The sequence below is a fragment of the Venturia canescens genome, chromosome 11, assembly GCF_019457755.1.
Source record: "Venturia canescens isolate UGA chromosome 11, ASM1945775v1, whole genome shotgun sequence".
In the NCBI taxonomy this organism is placed as follows: Eukaryota; Metazoa; Arthropoda; class Insecta; order Hymenoptera; family Ichneumonidae; genus Venturia; species Venturia canescens.
This window is the reverse complement of record NC_057431.1, coordinates 5048423-5070309: the sequence shown is the minus strand read 5'-3', so window position 1 is coordinate 5070309 and position 21887 is coordinate 5048423. Positions and strand designations below refer to the sequence as shown.

General features: G+C 38.4%; 2 protein-coding genes and 1 long non-coding RNA gene across 6 annotated transcripts; 1 reads left to right on the top strand and 2 right to left on the bottom strand.

The window, feature by feature from the left end:
- Positions 1-5149: 5149 nt before the first annotated feature.
- On the bottom strand, positions 5150-12192 carry GLS (Glutaminase). 3 transcript variants are annotated; one of them, XM_043432842.1, is made up of 12 exons: positions 11814-12192; positions 10755-10852; positions 10312-10347; positions 8951-9050; positions 8719-8861; positions 7945-8318; positions 7033-7313; positions 6738-6914; positions 6486-6646; positions 6242-6367; positions 5978-6118; positions 5150-5665 (listed from the first exon to the last, which is right to left on the bottom strand). In XM_043432842.1, exons 1-12 carry the CDS (start codon positions 11904-11906, stop codon positions 5437-5439), a joined length of 1959 nt encoding a protein of 652 aa, XP_043288777.1. In that variant the 5' UTR covers positions 11907-12192; the 3' UTR covers positions 5150-5436. The 3 variants fall into 3 exon arrangements, with proteins under 3 accessions (XP_043288777.1, XP_043288778.1, XP_043288779.1); XM_043432843.1 differs by lacking the exon at positions 10312-10347; XM_043432844.1 differs by lacking the exons at positions 10312-10347; positions 10755-10852; positions 11814-12192 and adding an exon at positions 10235-10253.
- LOC122418561 (uncharacterized) lies at positions 5641-6206 on the top strand. Its single transcript, XR_006262528.1, has 2 exons — positions 5641-5869; positions 5947-6206. It is a non-coding gene; the product is annotated as an uncharacterized lncRNA (long non-coding RNA).
- Positions 12193-12323: 131 nt separating the features above from the next.
- Positions 12324-21029, bottom strand: NKAIN (Sodium/potassium-transporting ATPase subunit beta-1-interacting protein). Of its 2 annotated transcripts, none has more exons than XM_043432846.1 (6): positions 20474-21029; positions 19356-19493; positions 19194-19274; positions 18751-18936; positions 18583-18643; positions 12324-15014 (listed from the first exon to the last, which is right to left on the bottom strand). In XM_043432846.1, exons 1-6 carry the CDS (start codon positions 20525-20527, stop codon positions 14227-14229), a joined length of 1308 nt encoding a protein of 435 aa, XP_043288781.1. In that variant the 5' UTR covers positions 20528-21029; the 3' UTR covers positions 12324-14226. The 2 variants fall into 2 exon arrangements, with proteins under 2 accessions (XP_043288781.1, XP_043288782.1); XM_043432847.1 differs by lacking the exon at positions 12324-15014 and adding an exon at positions 15319-17582 and having other exon boundaries at positions 20474-20844.
- Positions 21030-21887: the final 858 nt, after the last annotated feature.

Below are 21887 nucleotides of genomic sequence, written 5' to 3'. Positions count from 1 at the left end.
GATTCTATGGGGAATTTCATTTTTTTTTAATTTTTTCGTTATTCTCGATCCTCGCGTCAATAATTTATCCGCTGTGAGCTGAGAAACATGCACAACGAAGTCCACGGTCACGGTACGCTCACTTCGACGAAGCACTTTGCATTTTTTCATCTTGGGTTATCCCTGCCCGATGATTGGCGGGTCATTAACAACACTCAGCGCGATTCTCGAGCTAAATCGAGATCGACGAGCCACCGAGAAACACATCGATACCGAGACGCTTTCACGGGCCCCACGAATCCAAAATTTCGAAAATTTTTTTTCCATTGCTTCGGTCGCTTCAAACGTGCATCGAACGAGCTCCATTTCTGACGAATTTTATTCTCGTTCGTTCATTAATAGGAGAGAATTCGCTGCCCAAAACTGACGAAAAAAGTCGTTACAAACGGGACGAAAGGGGGCACAAAAAATTACGCAAATTTATCGCTTTTCATTATTTAACATTTCTTTTTTTTTACAAACACGAAAACACCAAATTCTTTCGAAATTTTATTCTTGTTTATACTTTTATGTGATGCACTTCGACTGCATCGAATAATTGCAGTCGCTCTTGTGAGTTATTTAGCATTTTCAATTGATTAATAATTCATTGAAAGATTTATTAATAATTTAATAGTTTATTGTGATTAATTTTTTAATTCGAATCATATTTCCATTTATTCTAAATATTACAAATAATTATAGCAAATTTACAATAAATTAGTAATTAATAAAATAATAATGTTGAGCTCGTTAAAAATTGTGAATTTTCATATTTTCCCAAACATGCTGCAAACATTAAAATTCTTTCGAAATTCGTTCTTTTCTATACTTTTGTATGATGCACTTTGATTGCATCAAATAATCGCAGTCGTTCTTATCACTTATTTAGCATTTTCAGTAGACTTAATAACAAAATAATTTATTGTAATTATTTTTTCAATGAAAACCAAATTTTCATTTCTTCCAAATATCATAAATATAAACAAATGTCCAATTCGACAATTAATAAAATAAAAATTTGGAGCTTCCTGACGCAGTAAAAAAATTTGGCCATTTTCCCTGCCCCGGTCTGGCCAAAGATTCCGCAAAATTCATTCCCCAATGAAAAATAACGCACGAATTGAAAAAACGCACAAAACAGCCTTCTTCGTTTACAATAAATATGAATAAAATGATAATCTCGGCGAAGCTAAAAATAACGAGCGAAGATTTCATCAATGGACTTAAAACATCATAAACAATGCGCTGTCAAGTTCGTCATTAGTGATAAACTCCGAGCAATGTATAGCCATCATCATCATCCTGTTGCTTCGATGGACATGGCGATCTCGGTGGAGATAAACGCGGGAAAATACCCATGGAATCCTCAGTTTTTTTCGATCCAGCGAAGCTTTGATTTACATTCGTAAAAGGTCTGTTAAGGGGGCGGGAGGAGGGGGGGGGGGGGGGCAAATTGCATTGAGGAATGTCGAGATCGAGGGGATTTAATGATGAAAATTTTCAAATCAGAGAAAAAAAGAGCAAAAATAATTCTCTCCTCGATTCTCAGAATGCTCGTTCCAATGGATTTTAAGCAAACAGGAGCTGCTGCATGGGGTTTCTCGTGTTTGTTCAGCTCCTTAACACTCCCCTGGTTTCTTCGCTTTCGATCCGAGATTTCTGGATCGAAAAAAAATTGACGAAATCACACTTTAGAGTTTTTTTTTCCTTTTTTTTTTTAATTTTTTTGTTTTTCAATCGCTGATTCAGCTCTCGCTGAGAAATTCGTTAGGTCAAGGCTGAAAAATGGTGCGATCGAAAAAGTCTCGTCTTCGAAAGAGAATTATTTCGAGTCGGCTTTGGTTAAAATCTTTCTCTCCGTCTCTGGCTCTCTTTCTCGTGGCCGCGCGGTCGATCTCATGAAAATACGTGTGAAACCTGTTTGCAATGTTTTGCCAAACTGGTTTCGCCGGGATACGCGAGTGTTAAAAAGGATTGTTGCCGTGGGCGAGTCCCCGTATTCAAATACGTCCTGCGCGGATGATTTTTCAATCGCAAAAACCCGCGGTGGAATAAATAAACGCTCGACACAATGGCCTGCCTCGGCGCGACCTTCAAATCCGCTTGGCAATCCTCGCCTCGGCTTGGCTTTCGTGACGCTTCATCTGCTCCAAATTCCCGAACATTTGTCCACACCTTCGAATCCTCGGGGAGAGTGCAACGATTTAAAAAATGGAGGAATTGAATTTCGACCTTTTGACCTCATTTGAAAAATCATCGAAATTAGGTCAAACCTTCTGGAAGTCAGTTTTCTTCGATTTTTGGAAATTCCCTCGCCGTGCCTGACTGCCCCCGGATCGTGAATCCTCCGAGTTTGCTGCTTCGTAGAAAACATTTTGCTTATTCCCAAGCGTGAAATACCCTCGGGGAATTTGTGAGGTTGCGCAACCCAACTTATTACGAAGCGAATTGGAAATGACTTGGAAAGTTCAATGTTTCATGAGACTCATGCCTTAATTCTTATGTAACATGGGCACGTAAACGGATTTTACTTCGTATTTCATTTTTTCACTCGACATCCCATCGCCCCTCCCACACCTGAAGTTCAATGACTCAGAACCCATGGAACGTAATCCCCATGAATTAATTGATGAGAAAACTCAAAAATCGACTCCCGATTCGTCGAAAAGGATTTCGATGCGGCCAATTTTCGATGTGGAAATGGAAAGTCCAATTTCTCTGGCTTCCCATTGACCTTCGAACCGCTAGTTGAATAATGAAATTCAATTGATTTCATAAATTTCATAAATTAAATAAATAAAAAAATAAATTGAATGAATTTTGGAAAAAACATCGAAATTTTTTGTAAATCTCATAAATCGTGAGAAAACATCGTAAATTCATAAATCATGAATCAAATTGAACTTAAAAAAATGAAGTTAAATGAATTTTTGAATGAATTTTGGAAAAAACATCGAAATTTTTTGTAAATTTCATAAATCATGAGAAAATATCGTAAATTCTTGAATCATAAATCGAATTAAACTAAAAAAAATGAAACTGAATGAATTTTTTAATGAATCTTGAAAAAAAAACGTTGTGAAAAACTCTGGAATTCGACGAGATCTTCGTCTGCTCTCTATTTTTTGTTCAACGAATAAAATAATATGAAAATAACAAAAAAATGATGAAATTCCCAAACATTCGTTCGAGTGAGTAAATTTCATTCGATCGTTCGAATTTTTTGAATTCTCGTGTTCCAATGAACTGGAATTCGCAAAATTTTCATTCGAGTCATATAAAATAGAAGAGAAATAAATTTCACTTTTTCGTTGTTGCGTTCCAATAAGCTGGGATTCGAATTTTCACAATAAAACTAACGCGGCCATTCCAAGTGCGATGGATGAGCGATGATTAATTTATCGTGAAAATAAATGTCAAGAGCGCATACAAAAACGAGCTCATTACGGATGTAGCCGGATTAACGTCCGTTTCGAATTTCCCCAGCGTCTCATTTCGTAATCGAGGCAACAAGTACGATTCCGGAGATTCCGTTTCCACGAGGGCATACCAGGAGCGACACAATGACGTCATGGATAACGCCACACTTGTAACGTGACACGAAGATTTCACGAAGATACGAACAGAGGCTGTACGTGAGAATATGCGTGTGTGAGAATTAAAATGACCGTGAAAGCCAGAGACACACTCATTCACTTTTCAAATCATTACGCATTACTGTTCGTGCTCGAACGCACACTTTTATAGATCGTTCGAAAACATCGGATGTGTAACGATCCTTTCGTAAGAGCGACAGCATTTTCGAGTCGAAGAAAAGCCAAATTTTATCAACGAATTTGAATTTTTAACATTCTCTGTAATTATTCGATGAAATTATTATTATTATTATTTTTTTAATTTTTCTTTTAATTGAAAAAAAAACGAATATTTTCTGATTGAATATTTTTTATTTTTCGATCATTCGTCGAGTTTTTTTTCTTCTTGTGCTCGATGAGTCATTCTCGATTGGACTCGGAGATTCGGGGGTTTTGTGTGGCTGAGAAATGAACGACTTTTTTTTAAGTCAATTGAAATTTGAAAAAAAAATCGAGTCTTTCTATTTATAGATCGAGGGGGAGGGAAAAAATGCGGAATCGTCGCTGACTCGAGTTGAACAATTCTTTCTCGATTGCGGATGGATAATAGACCGAGAAGAGCGCGCCAAGTTTCGTATTTAATATTCTTGTTATTGAAGACACGAGGCGATAGATCGAAACTTCTTTGTGGCAAAATAGTATAATCATCGTCTATTATAACCGTTCGTACGTTTCTTACACTCGAGACAAGATTGTAAATATTTTTCGTGATGACATTATACCCGGAGGAAGACGAGGAATGTCTTTTTTTTCACTCTCACGACTGTAAAGCTAAACAAATAACGATTTTTCACGAATTTTTTTCCCATTGGGAAAGTGTAATTTAAAAATTTCACATTTCGAATCACTTATCAGTGAAGAGCCTCCAGAAATTTGATAAAAAGTTTGAAAAAATTCGAACAAAACCGATCGAAAGACTCAACGAGTCCCACAAAATTCTAATCACGAAAAAAACGCAATTTTTTTCAGTGTTTTTGGCCAATTAGACATCTTTGAATTTATTATTTTATTTTATTTTTTTTAATTTTTTAATTTATTTTATTTAATTAATTCATTTTTTTAAATTTACTTCATAAATAATAATTCATAAAAATGAATTTAAAAAAATCACAGTTTTTATCATTAGTTTGTGGCAAATAATATTTTGAATGAATCGTAGACGTAGCACGTGTCGGAAAATCCAAGGTCATTGGACACAGATCAATGTTGGAGCGATAACTTTTAGCCTCTTGCATGCGTATATTTATCGTTGATCGGATATTCCCGACTGCATTAATTTTCAATCGAGAGCATCAATATCGCTTTTGCTATGTTTTTTTCATTATTGTTGCCTCGTGATTCCTGCTTCGCTGTTAGGGGATTGAGAACTTTTGAAAATTGCAGTAAAATCATTTTGGAGAAAAATTCGAGAGTTTCGTAAAGAAAAAATGAAAATTCAGGAAATTCACGATTCGGGTGATCGTCAAAGGCTGATCAATGAATGGGCCGTGGGATTTTTTAACTCAGAGAACATTTTATTGACTATCAAGGTAATTAACAAGATTTCATTGCAATTTTGAGAATCCTTTGGTATCACATTTCTCTTGAAATATATTTATTATTGTCTTTCGTTTTCGGATCGCCATTTTTGGTTGGGATCGGTTCAAGCATATTTATGCAATTGACATGATTTATTTCTCCGTTTTCCAGCAACGAAGATGCGAACGTGGAGTTCGAAGAATGAACGGTTTTTCGGATCGGCTGTTTTACAGTTCTCGGAGTTCTGTCGGGAAATTGAAAATTACGGGAGCGGCGGTTGGTCCGCGATCGGGGGATTTTTCTGCGCCGCTTCCCGAGCCCCCTCCTCGCTCGAGCCATTTTTAATGTCTTTTTTATTGTCGCTGTTGGCAGCCTCTCGATTTTCTTTGTTCATTCGTTCAGTCTTTCGGGCCTCGGCCAAATTGTTCAGGTATTCGACGACCTGGGCGTGTCCGAAGGTCCTCGCCTCGTCGACCGGCAGATTTCCCCACCTGGAAGTACACCGGAATGTCATTGGAAGCCGAATTTTGGAGGGGACAAAAATTCGGATCATTTCGGCGCATTCGAGGGGCCCTCAGTCCCACAAAAATCGAGATAACGCGTTCCAAGAAGCGGCATTCTTCGAGGCAGACCGAGAGCGTTCCAAAACTCCCGTTATCGACCTCAGCCACTCCGCCCGGACCGGAGCTACAGCGGTTTGAAAATTCCCACTTTTGTCCGAATTTAAAACGAAGAAATTTCGATTTTTCTCAATTTCCTGCACCCTTTCCAGCCTCGCCAGAGCCAGCGCATGGGAGCTTTACCTGTCCTTCGGATCGTCAGGTACGCCACAGTGCTCGATGAGAAATTCGACGCAGTCCAGATGGCCTTCGCTCGCTGCCAAGTGCAGAGCTGTACGTCCATCGTAATCCGATAACGTCATGTCCATACCGCTCAATCGATGCCTGCATCAAGCATCCAAACGAATATAAATTCACAACTGAATAAACCAGTGGGAAAAAAAATAGGAAAAAGTCAAAAATGAAAGTAAAATCGAGTCTAAAATCTTTATTACACTTTGTGTTTACCTCCTCATCGCCGTTACGTCACCACTCGCGGCACTGAATAAAAGGTTCACGATCGAGAGTCCCTTCGTCTCGTACTTGTGTCTTCTCGGATCTTTCTTGTGCGTGGCATGCTTCAAGTTATCGTATCTGCGATAAAATTTAACTTTAAAATTAAAATAGTACTTCTCGAATGATCGTTTCTCATTTTTTCCATTTTCATTATTTTTTCTTTCAATTTTGTTGGTTTTTTCATGTTAAAATCGACCTGTGAAAATTGAACTCGTTGACGAGCTCCTCGCAGAACTGAACGCCTTTGCACGAGTTGCCGAGAGGGTCGAGGGGCGGCGCCCACGTGCAAATGCCCATGACGTTGGGAATCACGACGAGAAGACAACCGGAAACGCCAGATTTAGCGGGGATTCCAACCTTGAGTTTGAGAAATAGAAAAATCGTTTTAAAAACTCGTCAAAAAATGGTGAATTTTGATATTTTAATAGGGTTTTATAAAACGGCTCACTTTGAAGGCGAATTGACCACTGTAATCGTACATTCCACAGCTGTGCATGAGGCTCAGAACGTCGCGAACGCCGTCGGGCTTCAAAACTTTTTCCTCAGTTATTGGACAAATTCCTCCGTTGGCCAACGTCGCAGCCATCACCGACATCGTGTCACAGTGAGCTTCCATTGAGCAGCACTGTTACGAAAGAAACACGAAAAATGGATGAGAATAATTTCTTATTTTTCCCTGACAAGTGAACAAATTTTAATTCAACGTTTTCCCATTTGAGAAAATCGGTTTTAATTTCACGTGCCTGGAAATACAGATCCATCACTTCACGTAAATTCGTTTTTTCGGGGTAGCACTTGTGTTCCCTCATGTAAAATCCCAGAGCATAATTACGGTCAGCTGCTTCCCTCTCCGACAGGAAAACTGCGTTGTTGAAGCCCATATTTTCACCGCCGGCCAGACGTTTGAAATAATTCATCGTAAAATCAAATTTTTCGGCTAACGTCATTTCCGGTTTCACCAGAGTCTTCAGCAGTGATATTATCAGTATTGCTCCAGCATTTATCATTGGATTGTGTGGCTTTTCTTAAAAAAAAACGTAAAGAAAAAAATCTTTTTATTATTTTTATCTCGTCAGCCAAATAATTCATCGATTGCTTAATTTTACAATTTTTTACACATAATTTTATCACTAAATGAAGTAAATTTCATCAATTAATTCGCCATTCGTTCGATTAGCAAAAAAAAAATTATTGGATTGTTAAAATTTCAATTATCGATTGGACTGGCCCAATCGAATGAGTTTTGAATTAAATTGTACGAAGGAATTGACTGAATTGAGTAATTTTATTTATAAAATTTAATCATTCAATTCTTTTCTATTTTTTCCTTTGAATTCCTTAAATTTTTAAATATTTTTTCTCATTATGAGTATTTATTAATTTTACTGAAAATCAAAAACTACTTTTAATGAAAATAAAAATTAATTATTTTCTTTAATGAAAAATATGAATTACTTGATTCAGTCTATTCGTCATGTCAAATTTAATTATTTGATTAATTAAACGAAATAAAATGATTGAATGCATTTAATTACTCAATGTGAATTGAATTCATTAGTCAATTTATTTAATTGAATGATCAATGAGCGAAAAAATAACAAATTATTGAGTTTAACGATGGAACGACGAAAAAAATAATTTTCGTTAAATCTTACTATTATAATCGAGTACGAGTTCATTAAAATTTCGTCCAGAAGGTTCTTGACCGACATATTGATGAACAACCTCTTGGCCGAGTCTCTCAAGTGCAATTGCATAAGTGAGAGGTTTGCTGCAGCTTTGTAGCGTGAATGGAATGGTGGTATCGCCGATACTGAATCGCTGTCCATCGATCGTGCAAACTGAGACGCCCCAATAATCGGGATTCATCCGTGCTAATTGAGGTATGTACGAGGCAACTTTTCCCTCGGTATTGGACTTGCATTTCCAATAAAAATCCTCAATATGCCTGGTGAAACCAGCCCAATCAGGGATTATGAACTGATGTCTGAATGCTCGAGAAATTAACACTAAATTCGGAGCAATTATTCTGCAATAAAAAAAAAAACATTTTATCAATTTTCATCGATCACTTGATTTGAGAAAATCTCGTGAGAAAATCAATCAATCGAATCTCAAACGTCAATGAATAAAAACAGGAAAATTATTTTAATAATTAAGTATAATTAATAATTATTCACTACAATTAAAATTATATTATTCATTTTTGTTAATTATAATCTTTTTATTTATTTTTTTATTAATTAAATTCAATGTATCCATTTAATTATAAATATAAGTTGAAGATAATAAACAATGTTAATTAATCAACAAAATTAATTAATTTAATTTAAAGAAATAAGAATTTTTTTAATTATTAGTAAAATCATTAATTATTTTGAATAATTGTGAAAAAAAATGAACTTTCGTGAGTGACTTTTCGTGCCCACCTTCTAAATTGCTCACGATCCAATTTCTGTGTCTCGTGCGAAACAGCTTCGTGGCCACCAGTTTTGGCGTGTTCTTGTTTCAGATTGTCAGTGAGTTCCTGAAGCCGAGGATCGTTTTTCCTCAGTCCGGTCGTTCGCAGTGCCTGAATAGAGAATCCCCATTTTATTAAGGACCCGAAAAAATTCGAGACCAATTAATGCCGAGATTGGGTTGGAAAAAAATTGAACCTACAGCGAGAAATTTGCCGACAGGCAAAAGCCCACTTTCTTCGTTCTTGAACATGTCGAACATGACGTCCTCGGCATTGCTCGAATGATCCTGGTCCTTCGTACTGAAAAAATATCACTCGATCACTAAATCCTCGATTTTTACCTTAAAAATCGTGCTTAATAAATTTTTCTGACTACGTCACTAATTTATACATTTTCTGCATGCGCTCTACCTACTCACACGTAAAAATCATTATAAAAATCATGTCAACGATGATCCCGACGATTTCTTTCTTTCTCAACTGATAAAACAACTTTGGCTTTCGAACTTAATTACCCATAAATGCTCCAGCCTACGACAGCGCTTCGAAACCACTTGTAAAGTAACAAATAACATCTAAAACGTGGATGCAACAATGTGCTTCTTATTACAATGATACGTGACGAATAATTGTAACGATTATAATTATAAAACATGTCATTTGGCATACTGGTCTTTGGGGTTGAATAAAACTACAGGCGTGAAGTAAGATTTGAATGAAAATTGTGACGTTAGCCAATCAATTCATAGTTGCTGCTGAATAATAAAGATTTGACGAAAAAAAAAGTCACCAGGATCGTCACGAAACGATCAAAATCAACACAGTTTTTTTTTACAGACAAAATATCTCAGGAAACCTCGAATCTCGAGCAGCCAATGGAGTCTCGGTATTTTGGTGATTTCGTGAATTTCAAGAGAATCGATAAAATCGGTTTGGCTGGCTGAGATTCGATTTTGTTTGAGATTTAAATTCAATAAAATAATAATTTTTGTTGAGAGAAAAATTTGGTCACGATTTTATGTTGGTGGAGATTCAATTTTGATAATAATTTAATTTTGGTTGAGATTAAAATTTGGTCACGATTTTATGTTGGTGGAGGTTTGATAGAACTGAAAAATCAATTTTTGTTCAGATTGAAATTTCGTCACGATTCTATTTTGGTGGTGATTTAATTCGAATGAAAAATTCATTTTGCTTGAGATTCAATTTTGGTCGCAATTTAAAGATTCAAGTTTCTTCGAGGTCTGATTTTTGTTGAGTTTTCTCTCGCTCGAGCCTCCACCAGCCAAACTCGATTGTCGGATTCTCAGGCAGCAGGCCATTGATAAAGAAATTTCCTGATGAAATGACAGAACCGATTAGTTTCTTGTCCCACAGACTTCAGTATTTAAAGAGCGTTGCAACGATGCCAGTGACTCGTAAAAATTCATAAAAATAATAATCCAAAAAAAACCATTTTAAATACGAGCAAAAATAATTCGTACGATTAATCAAATTGGATGAATCGAATCGACAATTCGACAGTGGAATTTCCATGCAACATTTTTCGCATGGTACTCACTACATGTAGTGGCTGTCGTGAATGAAGCTGTATTCGCTGCAAGATATAATTATTTCAGCGAATTAGACAAACTTTTCGTATTTTTATTTTCAAAAAAAAGAATTTTCGTTGTTTCATAAAAATCCGAGTATTTAATCCCCCCAAAATGAATAAAATTCATAAATCGAGATGCTAAACGTTAAAAAAGTGGCTCGCAATTTTTCGTTCGCTGGTAAAATATTCGCTGGCGAACAACCAAGTCAGTCATTTTCAACTTGTCACCATTCACGTGTGTTCGAACTCATGAAAACTGGTAAACAAACATTGTGCAAGCGAGATTGTAAACGGACTGTGCAAATTTTCGCGTCCGAGCGTCCATTTCCCGAGACTTTTCAAGTTTCTCTGCCTCTTAACCCAATTAGCATAATTATGTTTGGCATAAATAAACGCCCTTGGGATTGTACCGAGTCTGCGAATTCCTCGGGTCCGACGAGCCGATTGGTGCATCCTGATAAAATTTCGTTGGGCAAATTTTTTTCGACGCGTGTATTCCGGATCGTTTCTGTAAAAGAATAAGCTTTTGTTAATTATTTTATTTCCAAAAATTTGTAAAAATCATTTGAAAAATCAGCAAAAAATTTTCTTTTTTAACATTAAAAATTGAGTCAACATTTTTTAATTAGAATAACATTTTTTTTTCAACATTTTCATCGGAGAAAACAATTTTTTTTTACAGCACATTCTTTGCCGTCGTTCCCAGTGAATATTCACGAAAATCATTGGAATTGAAGTCGCGAAACCAGCCGAAAACAGCGTTTGGAACGACTTTACGAAATTTTTACTTTTCATCGACTTTTTTCATCCCTCCGAGCTTCGGCCCACGTTCGGAAGCTTCTCCGCAAAAAGCACGTGGTTCCGAAGGGCTCGAGCGCCGGCAAAGCACAAAACGAGTGATTGCCGAGTTAAGGGGGCGCCTCAACGAACGTTGCCAGGGGTTGCTCCCGAAAATATTGATCGTCGATGTCTCGGAGGAAAAATGGGAAACGGCTTAATTCGTAAGCCGAAGCCTCGAGTGTGCAAGGCCGAAGGGGAGGAAATTCAAAAGAGAGAAATCGATTAGATTTCTTTTTCCAAATTGATACAATTTTCTTCAATTTTTATTTTTTACTCCGAAATTTGACAATTAAATAGCCGAATGAAAAAAAAATTCACGACAAAAGTGAAAAAAGGGACAAAATTTTTAAATTCGAGACTTTTTTCGCTTTCTTCGCTCCCCCCAATGTCTAGTCGAGCCGCCAAATAGGCCGGTGTGCCGAGGGTATTTCCGTCCCCGAAATCCGGTCACTGCCATCGCCCACGTGGACGCATTTCGTCGGGCTCACGTCAATCAATAGTTTTCTTCATTCAGGCTCATTTCTGGCGAAGTTGACGAGGCGAATTTTCGGATTTTCTTCGAAGGTGACCTCGAGCCAGAGCCTGACCAACTTTTTCGAGACTTTCGTTAGCAAAACGTTTGCATTTACCTTGCCGGAGGAGTGAAGTCTTCTGAGAGCACTGGAGGGCGTTTTTGAGAGCTTAATGAATCTTGCAGTCTGAGCGATCGACTCTCTCAACATTTTCGTCGAGGGGGTTCAAGGGGTCGATAAAAAACTGTTCGGTCGAATCGCCCTGGCTCGAAGAGCTGATCGAGCTTAAAAGTAATCGCGTTCTGAGGCCTGCTTTTCGTACACTCGTTTTCTCGCCTCACTCGCACGGGGTTGGGGCTCGCGGGGAGCGTCTCTCGACGACTAGAACTAGCTGGGAGTTACGATACTCACGGTCAGCGCGAGGTGCACACGTAACTGCACGTCGAAGCTGCTCCGCTCGGAGAGCATGCGCGAATCAGCCTCGAAATTACACTTTCCTATTTTTCACCGCTAAATTACAATTTTTTATTCCCCTGGGAGAAAAAGTTGTAAAGATACAAAAACTGCTCGCTCGAGCTGGCCGAGATGCTTTTTTCACATTATTCTTCGAGTTGTTCAACAGATACGTTGGATTATAATAATTATTTATTGTCTTATTGTTGCTCGACGATACAATAGTTCGGTAGCCAACGGAGCGAAGGTTCCTTCGAACGTTCATTCGTTCGTGTATTTTCGTATAAAACTGTCAAGTATAAAATCGTTCGTCATATTCGAAGCTTATTTTACGTATCTTAGAGCTCGATAGAAACTAAAAACAAAAAATATCGAAGCTCGTTACGACTACAGATATTTAATACTTTGGTTCTCACGTCGCTATTCCTCGCTGATCCTCCTGTCACTAAAAACTACCGTTACAATTCCTCATTAAAATTAATTAGACCTAAATTTCACTACGAAACTTGTCGGTTTAATCAGCTTTTAGTGAAAAACTACGAGTCGAGAGCGAGCTGAAAAAACACGCTGCATTCTGGTGCAGAATCACAAGCATCTCCAGTCTCATTGCAGTTGGGCATGACTGAGAACGCCTTAAGGTAGTTCGTGCGCGAAACGATGGTCTTGAGAGAGTCTTGAAATTTCGACTGAGACGCGTATCGAATTTTGAGGATTTTTTTCAGGCTGAACGAAAATTACTCAGCCTCGGGATATATCGAGAGTACAAAAACACTTTTTTCATCTGAGAAATTCTCATTTGGACACGGTTTACGCTCAATGATTCTCGAAATTTCTCAGCTGCGTACGACGTACACACAATTTTTTCATTTCCACACATTTCCCTTCCATACGAGCCTGTAAAGAGCCGAAAAATTGCGAATTTCTATATTTTTAGGAAGTGTGAAAAAACACGTTTCTCAAAAAGCCTTCTCTAATGCGATTTTAAAGATAAAAAACGAGAGTGTTTCCGCCAGGGACGAGTGAAATTTCGTCGCGAAAAGATAAGTTGTAAAAATGTATTTACAATTTCGAATAAATAACTCTGTCATGAGTTTAAAGTGATGAAGTAAAAATCGATAGAATTTTAGACAACTATAAAATACGATCGTTCGGTCATGATCTACCTTAAGATTAAAAACTACGTGGAATAAATCGTCGCTCGCGTTTCGCTTATCGAGCTGATCACGATTATTTGCACTGGAAGACTTAACGATAATGATCTACTCGTTAAAATTGTTCATTGTTTGCAGTTAATTAAGAAATTACCCGTTTGTGAGGATGAGAAAGTGGGGCGTGTCGAAAAACGTGATTGGCATCGAGAGCAAACGATTATTTTCGATGAATCAACGCGATGAGGCAATATTTACAAAATGATTTTGATTAGACGTATTGTTTAAATGGAGATCGTGAGATTTTCTTACTTTACTTTTTGATGTGTTTCTCCCCTAAGTCTAGTTCAATGATCGTCTCATTTTTCGAGTAATTCTACGACGTACTTAAAATTGTGGACCAGTGGAAAGAGGAAGAGAAAACGCCGCGCTCTTTTCCTCGAGGTCCAACTCAAATTATTCCTCGTTATCTATATGTTTAAGTAAAGCTCTGTAGTTCAGTCGAATATCCGGAGGGATGGGGACGAGAGTCCACTTTTTATGGTTGCAATGATATTTTTGTGGGCCTCTCGTCCCGGGACGCCGGATGTGTACGAACTCTTTCGGTCGGGGGCGGTTATTGACAGCGGGGGGAACGAGATTTGACAGCCTCTCCGGTCTGCTGATTCGCAGCTGCCGCTGGATGCTCGAAGCCGAGCGTTCGTGAACCGAGGTCAAAAGAAATTTTGTAAAAATCAGTGAAAAATGGGTAAAAGCGATTATCGACAGGGGCGAATGGAGTTCGACGGTCCGGAGTTGTTGAGCGAATTTGAGAAAAACATTTTCGTTAATTTGAAATCCGTCGTTAAAGATGGCGGCTGTCAAATTTCGTAGCCGGACCGCTGGGCAGTGTCAATTGGCAGAAACCAGAAGATTCACGAGGTGGCCTGTCAAATGACAGTGTCTTGATAAGCGGGCGGGCCGCCGCTGAGGACGAACTGGCGTTGGCTTTGTCGGACGACGTCAGTTCTCGTTGGGACTTGCGGAGTGGCCCGGACGCCGTGATAGTTGCTGTAGCTGGAGCGTGCGCTCGGAGGTCGATTGCCATAGAGGTCCTCCATGTCATCGCCGTTGAGGCTCTGAGTGCTGGTCTGTTGGAAGGTGGGGTTGCTCTGGCCTTGCCATTGCATCGGGCTGAGTTCGCTGTTCTGCCAATTGTCGGTCAAATTTCTAGTCGACACGTTGTTGACAGCTGTCATCCAAGTGTTTGGATTGTTGTTGTCACTGCTGGGTGGGAAGCTCGCGGTGTTGGAGTAGTTCGGATCCGGGCTCCAGAGGGTCGGGGACGAGACTGTCATGTTGACAGCTTCCGGCTGCCAATTAGCGTTCCTGTCGCGGTCCCAGGTGCTCGAGATCCTGTCGTAGTTGAGGGTCGTCTGCGAGATGGTTGTCACGCCCGGGCCTGTCAGCCCGACCGCCATTGGCACCGTGTTCGCGTACAGACTTTCCTGCTGCTCGATTATTCTGTTGACAGGATTTTTCCGGCGGGACTGCCGCAGCGAGCTCCGGCGACTGGAGCGCCTCGTACCGTCCCGCGATATGACGGAGCGCCTCTTTACCCGCCTCGGGGTCATCGGCTTCGGGGAGACGCTGCTGTCATCTTGGACTGGCATTTCCGGCTGCGAGTACTCGATGCTGTACAGCGGTCGCGGCTGCTTTTTCCGTTTCTTAGTTGGTACTGTCAAATTAAAAAGAAAGCCTCATTCTCATTGGTTCTTTCCTCCAAATATTCGTTTCAGAGCCACTTTTATTTCTCTTCAAATTCATTCGCCAATTATTCAATAATAAAATCGACTCAAAAACCACCGAAATTCGATAAAAACTGTAGGAAATTAGTCAACCGAAGAAAAACAAATAACCCACGGCGAACCCGAGGCAGGAAATAAAAAGGCACCGAATGTTAACCAGAAAGAGAAAAAAATAGAGAGAAAGAAGAGGAAAGGGGTTAACGATAAAACAATCAAATAAATGAAGCAAGCAAGTAGTGTGTTTGCGCAATTGCAACTTTATTTTCATTTGCCATCAAAATTATCCACCAAATTAGAACAAAAGAGACCGTTCAACGATCTAATTAACACTAAATTTTATCAAATCATTCGTCCAAATAGATCTCTTAAAAAGTACTATAAATAGTGCCACTTTAGCGACAGTCGTACAAACCGAAAGACCTTTCAATCCAAACTTATCGAACGTCGAACCAAAAACATTCGGTCCCACTAAAAAATCATCATTGTCATAAATTTCATTTCATCTTCGTTCGATAAATTTTCTTCTAATCACTACTCGCCTAAACACACACACACACACACACACACACACACACACACACAAAACAACCAATTAATCTACCATGCAATTTATAAATGATGAAAAAATAAATTAAACAAAAAACGATCATTAGTGACGAAATACGTGATCGAATTCACTTCAGACACTGGTACGAAATGATTATTATCATTATTGTTGTAAATCAACATCAAACGAGTGCAAGTTTCATGAAAAACAGCTAAATTCATTCAATAAACATTTCATTTGTTAATAATTAATTTTTTTAAATAATTATAATCATTTCAGTGGCATTTCATCGACTGTTTGTGCTCTTAACAAATTAGTATCGTGACGAATAAAATACTGTTGAAAGGCACACTCACACACGCACTCACATCCACGAAAAGTGATTATTACAGTGAATACTACGATAAATAAAACGAAAAAAAAAAAAACAAAAAACAAAAATTAAATGATAGGTGAGCGAGATGGAAAACATTTTCGTTACAAAAATGCATATTCGTCACACGTGATAAATAAATCAAATCCATGCCTAGACTAAATGATAACTCTAATAATAATAATAATAATAATAATAATAATAATAATAACAAATGATGATAATAAATGAAGGATTTAAAATCCTCGATCTACAGCGTGCAAATTTCAACGTAAAGTCAAATTATGTTTCGTCACACGACGCAGTCCTGCGTATCACAGAGAAAAACTTGATGTTTTTATTTTTATTGTTTGATTTTTGGTAAAATTGCAAATGAAAAAAAAAAAAAATCGATTGAAAAAGGGAGGTAAAAACGAATTAACGAGAATCTGAATTTTTGTGCAGACTGAAGAACGAATTGGGTAGCTCGTTTAAGTACTAATTCGTCTTGGCGCGAGATAATCTTAAGGTACTAGAGGATAGAAAATGAAAAAAAAAGATGGAAACGAAATTTTGGTGACACTTGGAAAGATAAATGTAAAAATATTCTTATGTAAATCGCAAGATTATTGAAAAATGTGACTAAAATTCGTTTTTCATTCGTGTAAACGCGATGAAATATTGGCAGTCGTTGGGCAGGAAAAAAGTCTCTTTATCGAAGCTTGAGCACCACTCGAATAAATTTGGTAGCGAATGCGAAATGGAAAAGAGCGTGAAGAGACAAAAAAAAAAAAAAAAATTCTTACAAAGGAGGAAATTTTGGAAAATTTCTAAAATCTCGAGTGTTTTTGTTTTGAAAAATTTGACGAAAAACTCGGATTCGGAGCAGGCCACGTGCCTGCTCGTAAAAAAATAAGAGAAGCGTCGAAATAAGGTATTTTGTGAATGAAAATGTTGGATTTTTGAAGAAAATCTGAAAGCCTCGATTTATTCAGTAATTATTAGCGCACATGGACAAAGGTCTGCCGTCCCTGGTGGCTCGTGGGACGCTATCGTCGCTCGTAACATCCCGAGACAATCGCGGATCGGAGTAGAAAGATCTTAAAGGTTGTTCGCGAACGTAGTCGGTGAAAACGCGTCGCTTGCTCGCCGAGCTTTTGGAAATTGGAGCCCGCGATTTGGCGTAACGAGCCCGACGCATTTTTGGCGAAAGGACAGGACTGTAACGGGAGGACGTTGAATTTTGCACTTTTTTGCTCATCTCGAGATGAATTTTACGCGAAAATGGTGACTCGCTATCGAAATAATCGTATTCCTCGCAGGGCGACAACGACCTCGTCAATATATTCGCGTCCTCGTACGTCCTATTCGACCTTTCGTATTGGCGGCTAATCGAGCTACGATTCACGCTCGTCGTCGTCAGTGACGAGTCGATCGTTCCATCGTCATTTTTCACGAACGATTGTTCCGAACGGTTCAAACTTTTGTTGGAATTAATGGTGGGATAGACGGGTGGCGGAAGTGCCGAGTAGCTAACATACATTGGATGCAATGGCGTGTGACCAGCCAGACCAAAGTCGTCGCCTCCCACAAAGTCAACTGCAAATATTTCATTCTTTAATCCCCCATTGGGCTCCTCAATATTCGTCCTTCAAATTAGCTTTCCTTCACATTTATTTCATTCGTTATTAAGCTACGTGAAGATTAGTTGATGAACGACCATTTGAGCAGCTTTTCAACTTTTTTCCCCATTTTTTTAAGTATTTTCAAGATTTTACGAGTTTTTGGGCATTTTACAATGATTTTCGACGTTTTAGAATTATTTTAGAATTATTTCAGACCGTTTAGAGGTACTTTGGACGTTTTTGTAATTTAGGAATTCGTTTCGCCGAATTTTAGAAGAATTTTAGACGTTGATGGAAATTAGGCATTTTGGAAGCCGTGCTTTTGAGAATTTTAGAGTGTTTTTCGGGCCCCGAAGAATTTAGAAATCCGCGGTGCATCGAATTGTCGAGGCACTTGGCTCGTTCGGAATTTTCGGAACGCGACGATAAATACATTCGAGAATATCGAATAACATCAATGCGACAAAATGCAACGTACTAACAAAAAATAAAAATGAAAGAAAAATTACATTTTTCAAGACATTTACAGTTTCTGGATCGTTCTGATGATCGCGATAAAAGCCATTCCTTCATGCCATTACGAGACTTGTCTTTGATTTTTTGCGAATTTTGATATAAAACTTACCAAAATGGAGGATCAAATCCACCAATGAAATCAACTGCAACCGACAACTCGCTTAACATTTTTATCCCGTTTATATCGGAGATTATAGAATCGATTAGTTTTAAAGTAATTTTATAATTTCCAGAAACTCGAATGACCCAAGAGACTGTACTCGTACACGAGAGTTTGGAAACTCAATTTTTTTGAATTCTAAAACCGTGAGCAGACGTTTTGGCTGTTCGTCGATGAATGAAATCATTAATGACCAAGCACCCATGAAATTTGCGCGAATAAAGTGTTTCTTAATTCATTTTTTGTTTTAATTGTTAATAAAGAAATGTGAAAACAAAGGGGAACTAAATATACTCACAGCTGTCGTCTTCCTCCAAAAAAACTCGGCTCAAACAAATTCCACCGACGACGGCCATGAGCTAAAAAAACAATTGGAATTTTAGAACCGAATTTTCGAGTCGTTTGAACTCCATTTTTTCTCTATTTTTCCATATTTTGTTTTTTTCTTTCCTTATTTTTAACTTACTCCCAAAATACATTGGGTCGATGCGTGCATGACCTCGATGACCTCGTAGCGGAGAATGCAGTCCGTTGCGTTCGGCCTCGATCTATAAATCTCAGGCTCTGTTATCTCGTTAACTATTTTGCAACCGGGACCGTTCGATTCCCACCACGAATAGCTGCCCGTTCGAAAACTCAGGAGGTCGCTCTCCTGGAACCGTAAATTCAAATGAGCTCTCAAGCATCGTCCCATTTTTAGAGACTTTGGTGGTCTCAAATGGTCTAAAACTTTACAGAAATGTTCTTGAATTGAATTAGACTCGCTAGAAGTAACGTCGAGGCCCAAAAATGTCTTGAGGATCGTTCCAAATGCTCAAAAATTTGCACTCCATCTTTTTAGATATTTTGATCAAAATTCAAATTCGATTACTCGAAGGTATTACGATAAAATAAAAATGTCAATTTCACCTTATCCAGTGTGCCAACGTCGAGGTAGAAGCATATTGTAAAAACGTTCCATCCCAGCCAGAGAGTGTTCCAAACGCAGTACTGAAATTCAAAAAAGCCATCAAAAATCATAGAATAAATATTCATTAAAGCAAACGCAGTCGAAACGGTTGGTATTTTTACCGATATTATGTATTTAGGCCTGTACTGAAAGGCCCCAAAAAATCCTAGTATGACGAAAATGATGTTGAAAAAATTGGCCAGTATCGGGGCCCACATAAACCCCAAAAAGTCGAAGATTTGGCGTTCGATGGTAGTTATCTGCGTGAGCAAAATCAACGTTAATTAATCCATCACAAAATCGACCATTTTCAATCAATTATCCACGAATGAGAAGAGAAAAAAAATCATGAAAATACAAAAAAATAAAAATTAGTAAAACAATAAACAAAATGAAAAATAAAAACAAAAACTTGAATGATCAAACGATTAAAAAACTTCTGCATTTTCATTCTGTTCACAAGACAGAGATAAAACGTTCTCAATTCATCTCAATTGGCCTGCAGTCTAAAATACTCTAGTTTAATTGACGTGGAATTGTCGGAGGGCAATAAAAAAGCTGAAGAAGCAAGAAGATCGTCTCCGCAAAACGATTATACTCTCGTTTTGTTGCTCGCAGGAAATATGAGAGAGTTCACGGTGGAGTGAGCAGGCACACAGAGGATGGTGTAATTAGTGGCCTACATTATATTGTGCCACAGGAATTCCGGAAAAATGCTATGAGAATGGGAAAAAATTAAATAAAGGAGAAAGAAAAGAGAAAATTGAACGAAAAAAAATTTGAATTCGTGCGCGTCGTCATATGATGTTGAAATCACTCAAAATTAAGTTACGTAAAGTCAGAGCTTCGCCACGATTATTTATAGTTTTGTGACTAATGATAATGACGATAATGAAGGGAAAAAAAAAACTAGGAAAATTCGTGGGAAAAACCCTTCCGGCTTATCCGTTATCGGAGGCTGCGATAAGAAAAAACGAACGCGCACCTGAGTCGAGGCATAAAAATGAAAATATCGAAAATCTGTTATTTTTCTATAGTAGCACAATTATTTTTTTATGCAATCCACTATATTTGGAGAATTTTTGATGCTTTATTTTGCAACTTCCTTATTTAAACGGGATCCTATATAAACCGATTTCCACCAATGAAAACTATTCTCAGGCCGATTAAGGATTTCCCTTTATTTTCAAGTTTTTTTAATGAATTTTTTTTAGTTCAACTTATTGGAATGCACACTCACGAGTTGGAGACTGCATATTGTCAGTAGAAAGTGTCTTCTGCTGCAAATGCCCATGTCATTTGGGCCCTCCAATAACGCCCTTTATTTCGGGCTTTTTTACACTGATGCTGTGTTTTTTATTGATATTCACTTGTCAAGCAATTGGAAAGCGTTGCAAAGTAATAGGAAAAAAAAAAGAATTTTCAACGCGAGGATTGCGTCGCTTCAACGGACGACTCCCGATGCGACGCCATCTTTGGAACACTTGTTCATTCCCCCACTGCACGCCCCGCACTGAAAGAGTGACATATCCGCTCGGGCTGACTCCGTAGCCAAGCAACCGTCGAACCCCGCGCACCTCCGACCGCTGCACTTTCTAGGATCGCGGAAATCGCGTCGAGACTATTTTTTACCAACGGAGCCAGCGCTCCGGCTGGGCTCAAATTCAAATTCCTCTTTTGGAATGAAGGAACAACCTGAAAAAGTGCGACCGCCCTTCAACTTTTTTCGTCTCATTGACGTTTATCCGCGACAAAATGTTAACTCGAAAGCCAATATCACAGAATAACAAATAAATTTAACAGCTCAGTAGCTATTTTTCTGAGCTGCATGAATAAGAAAAAAGCAAATTCTCGGCTCGCTATTAAAATCCTAAAAATTGTGCTCAAGCATTTGTGTAACGCTGCACAATAAGCAGCGTCAGCGAGAAATAATGAAATTCCAACCTCGAGAAAAATATCGTTGCCCATAACGGACCATTTTACAAAATTTTCGACAAACTTTTTGAGCGTCGTTTGCTTGCCCTGTTTCTGTTGCGCGTGGCTGTTCAATAATATTTTCGAAGACGAGACGAGGAGGAGCTCCGATGGTGAGCAGATATTCAGTGAAAATAAATGCTTGCACAACCCCCAAAAATAAATGTCTTCGCTCAAATCCTCCGTCGGTAACTTATCGACCAGGATCCTCTCATTACGGAATTCTCTCCCAACAGCGCATAACCTTTGCCCACGTCTCGATGAAAATGATAATCGATCCTGCAGATCCACCGAACTTATTTACGATCGAGGAGACTCCAAAAGCATCGACATTGTTGCTCGTAGAAAATCCGACGGCGGACGCAAGCGTTTGCCCCTCAATCAACGAGTTACCGGCAACGGCACTCATCCACGGACTGCCGTTACCAAACGACCACAGAAACTACGAAAAAATCATTATTCCGGCAACCATAAGAGAGGTCCCAGAAAATTATCAACAAACTCGCTCAATATCAATTATTTTTGCATTTTTTACGTTTTTTTACTAAAAAAAAAAATTCATTCTTTTCTACATGTTTTTTTTTTTTAATTTACATTTTTCCAAATTATTCATTTTTGTTTGTTTAACGTGACCCTGCCTCGTGGAAACGTGAGATAAAAAAATCTTCGAGAGAACAATA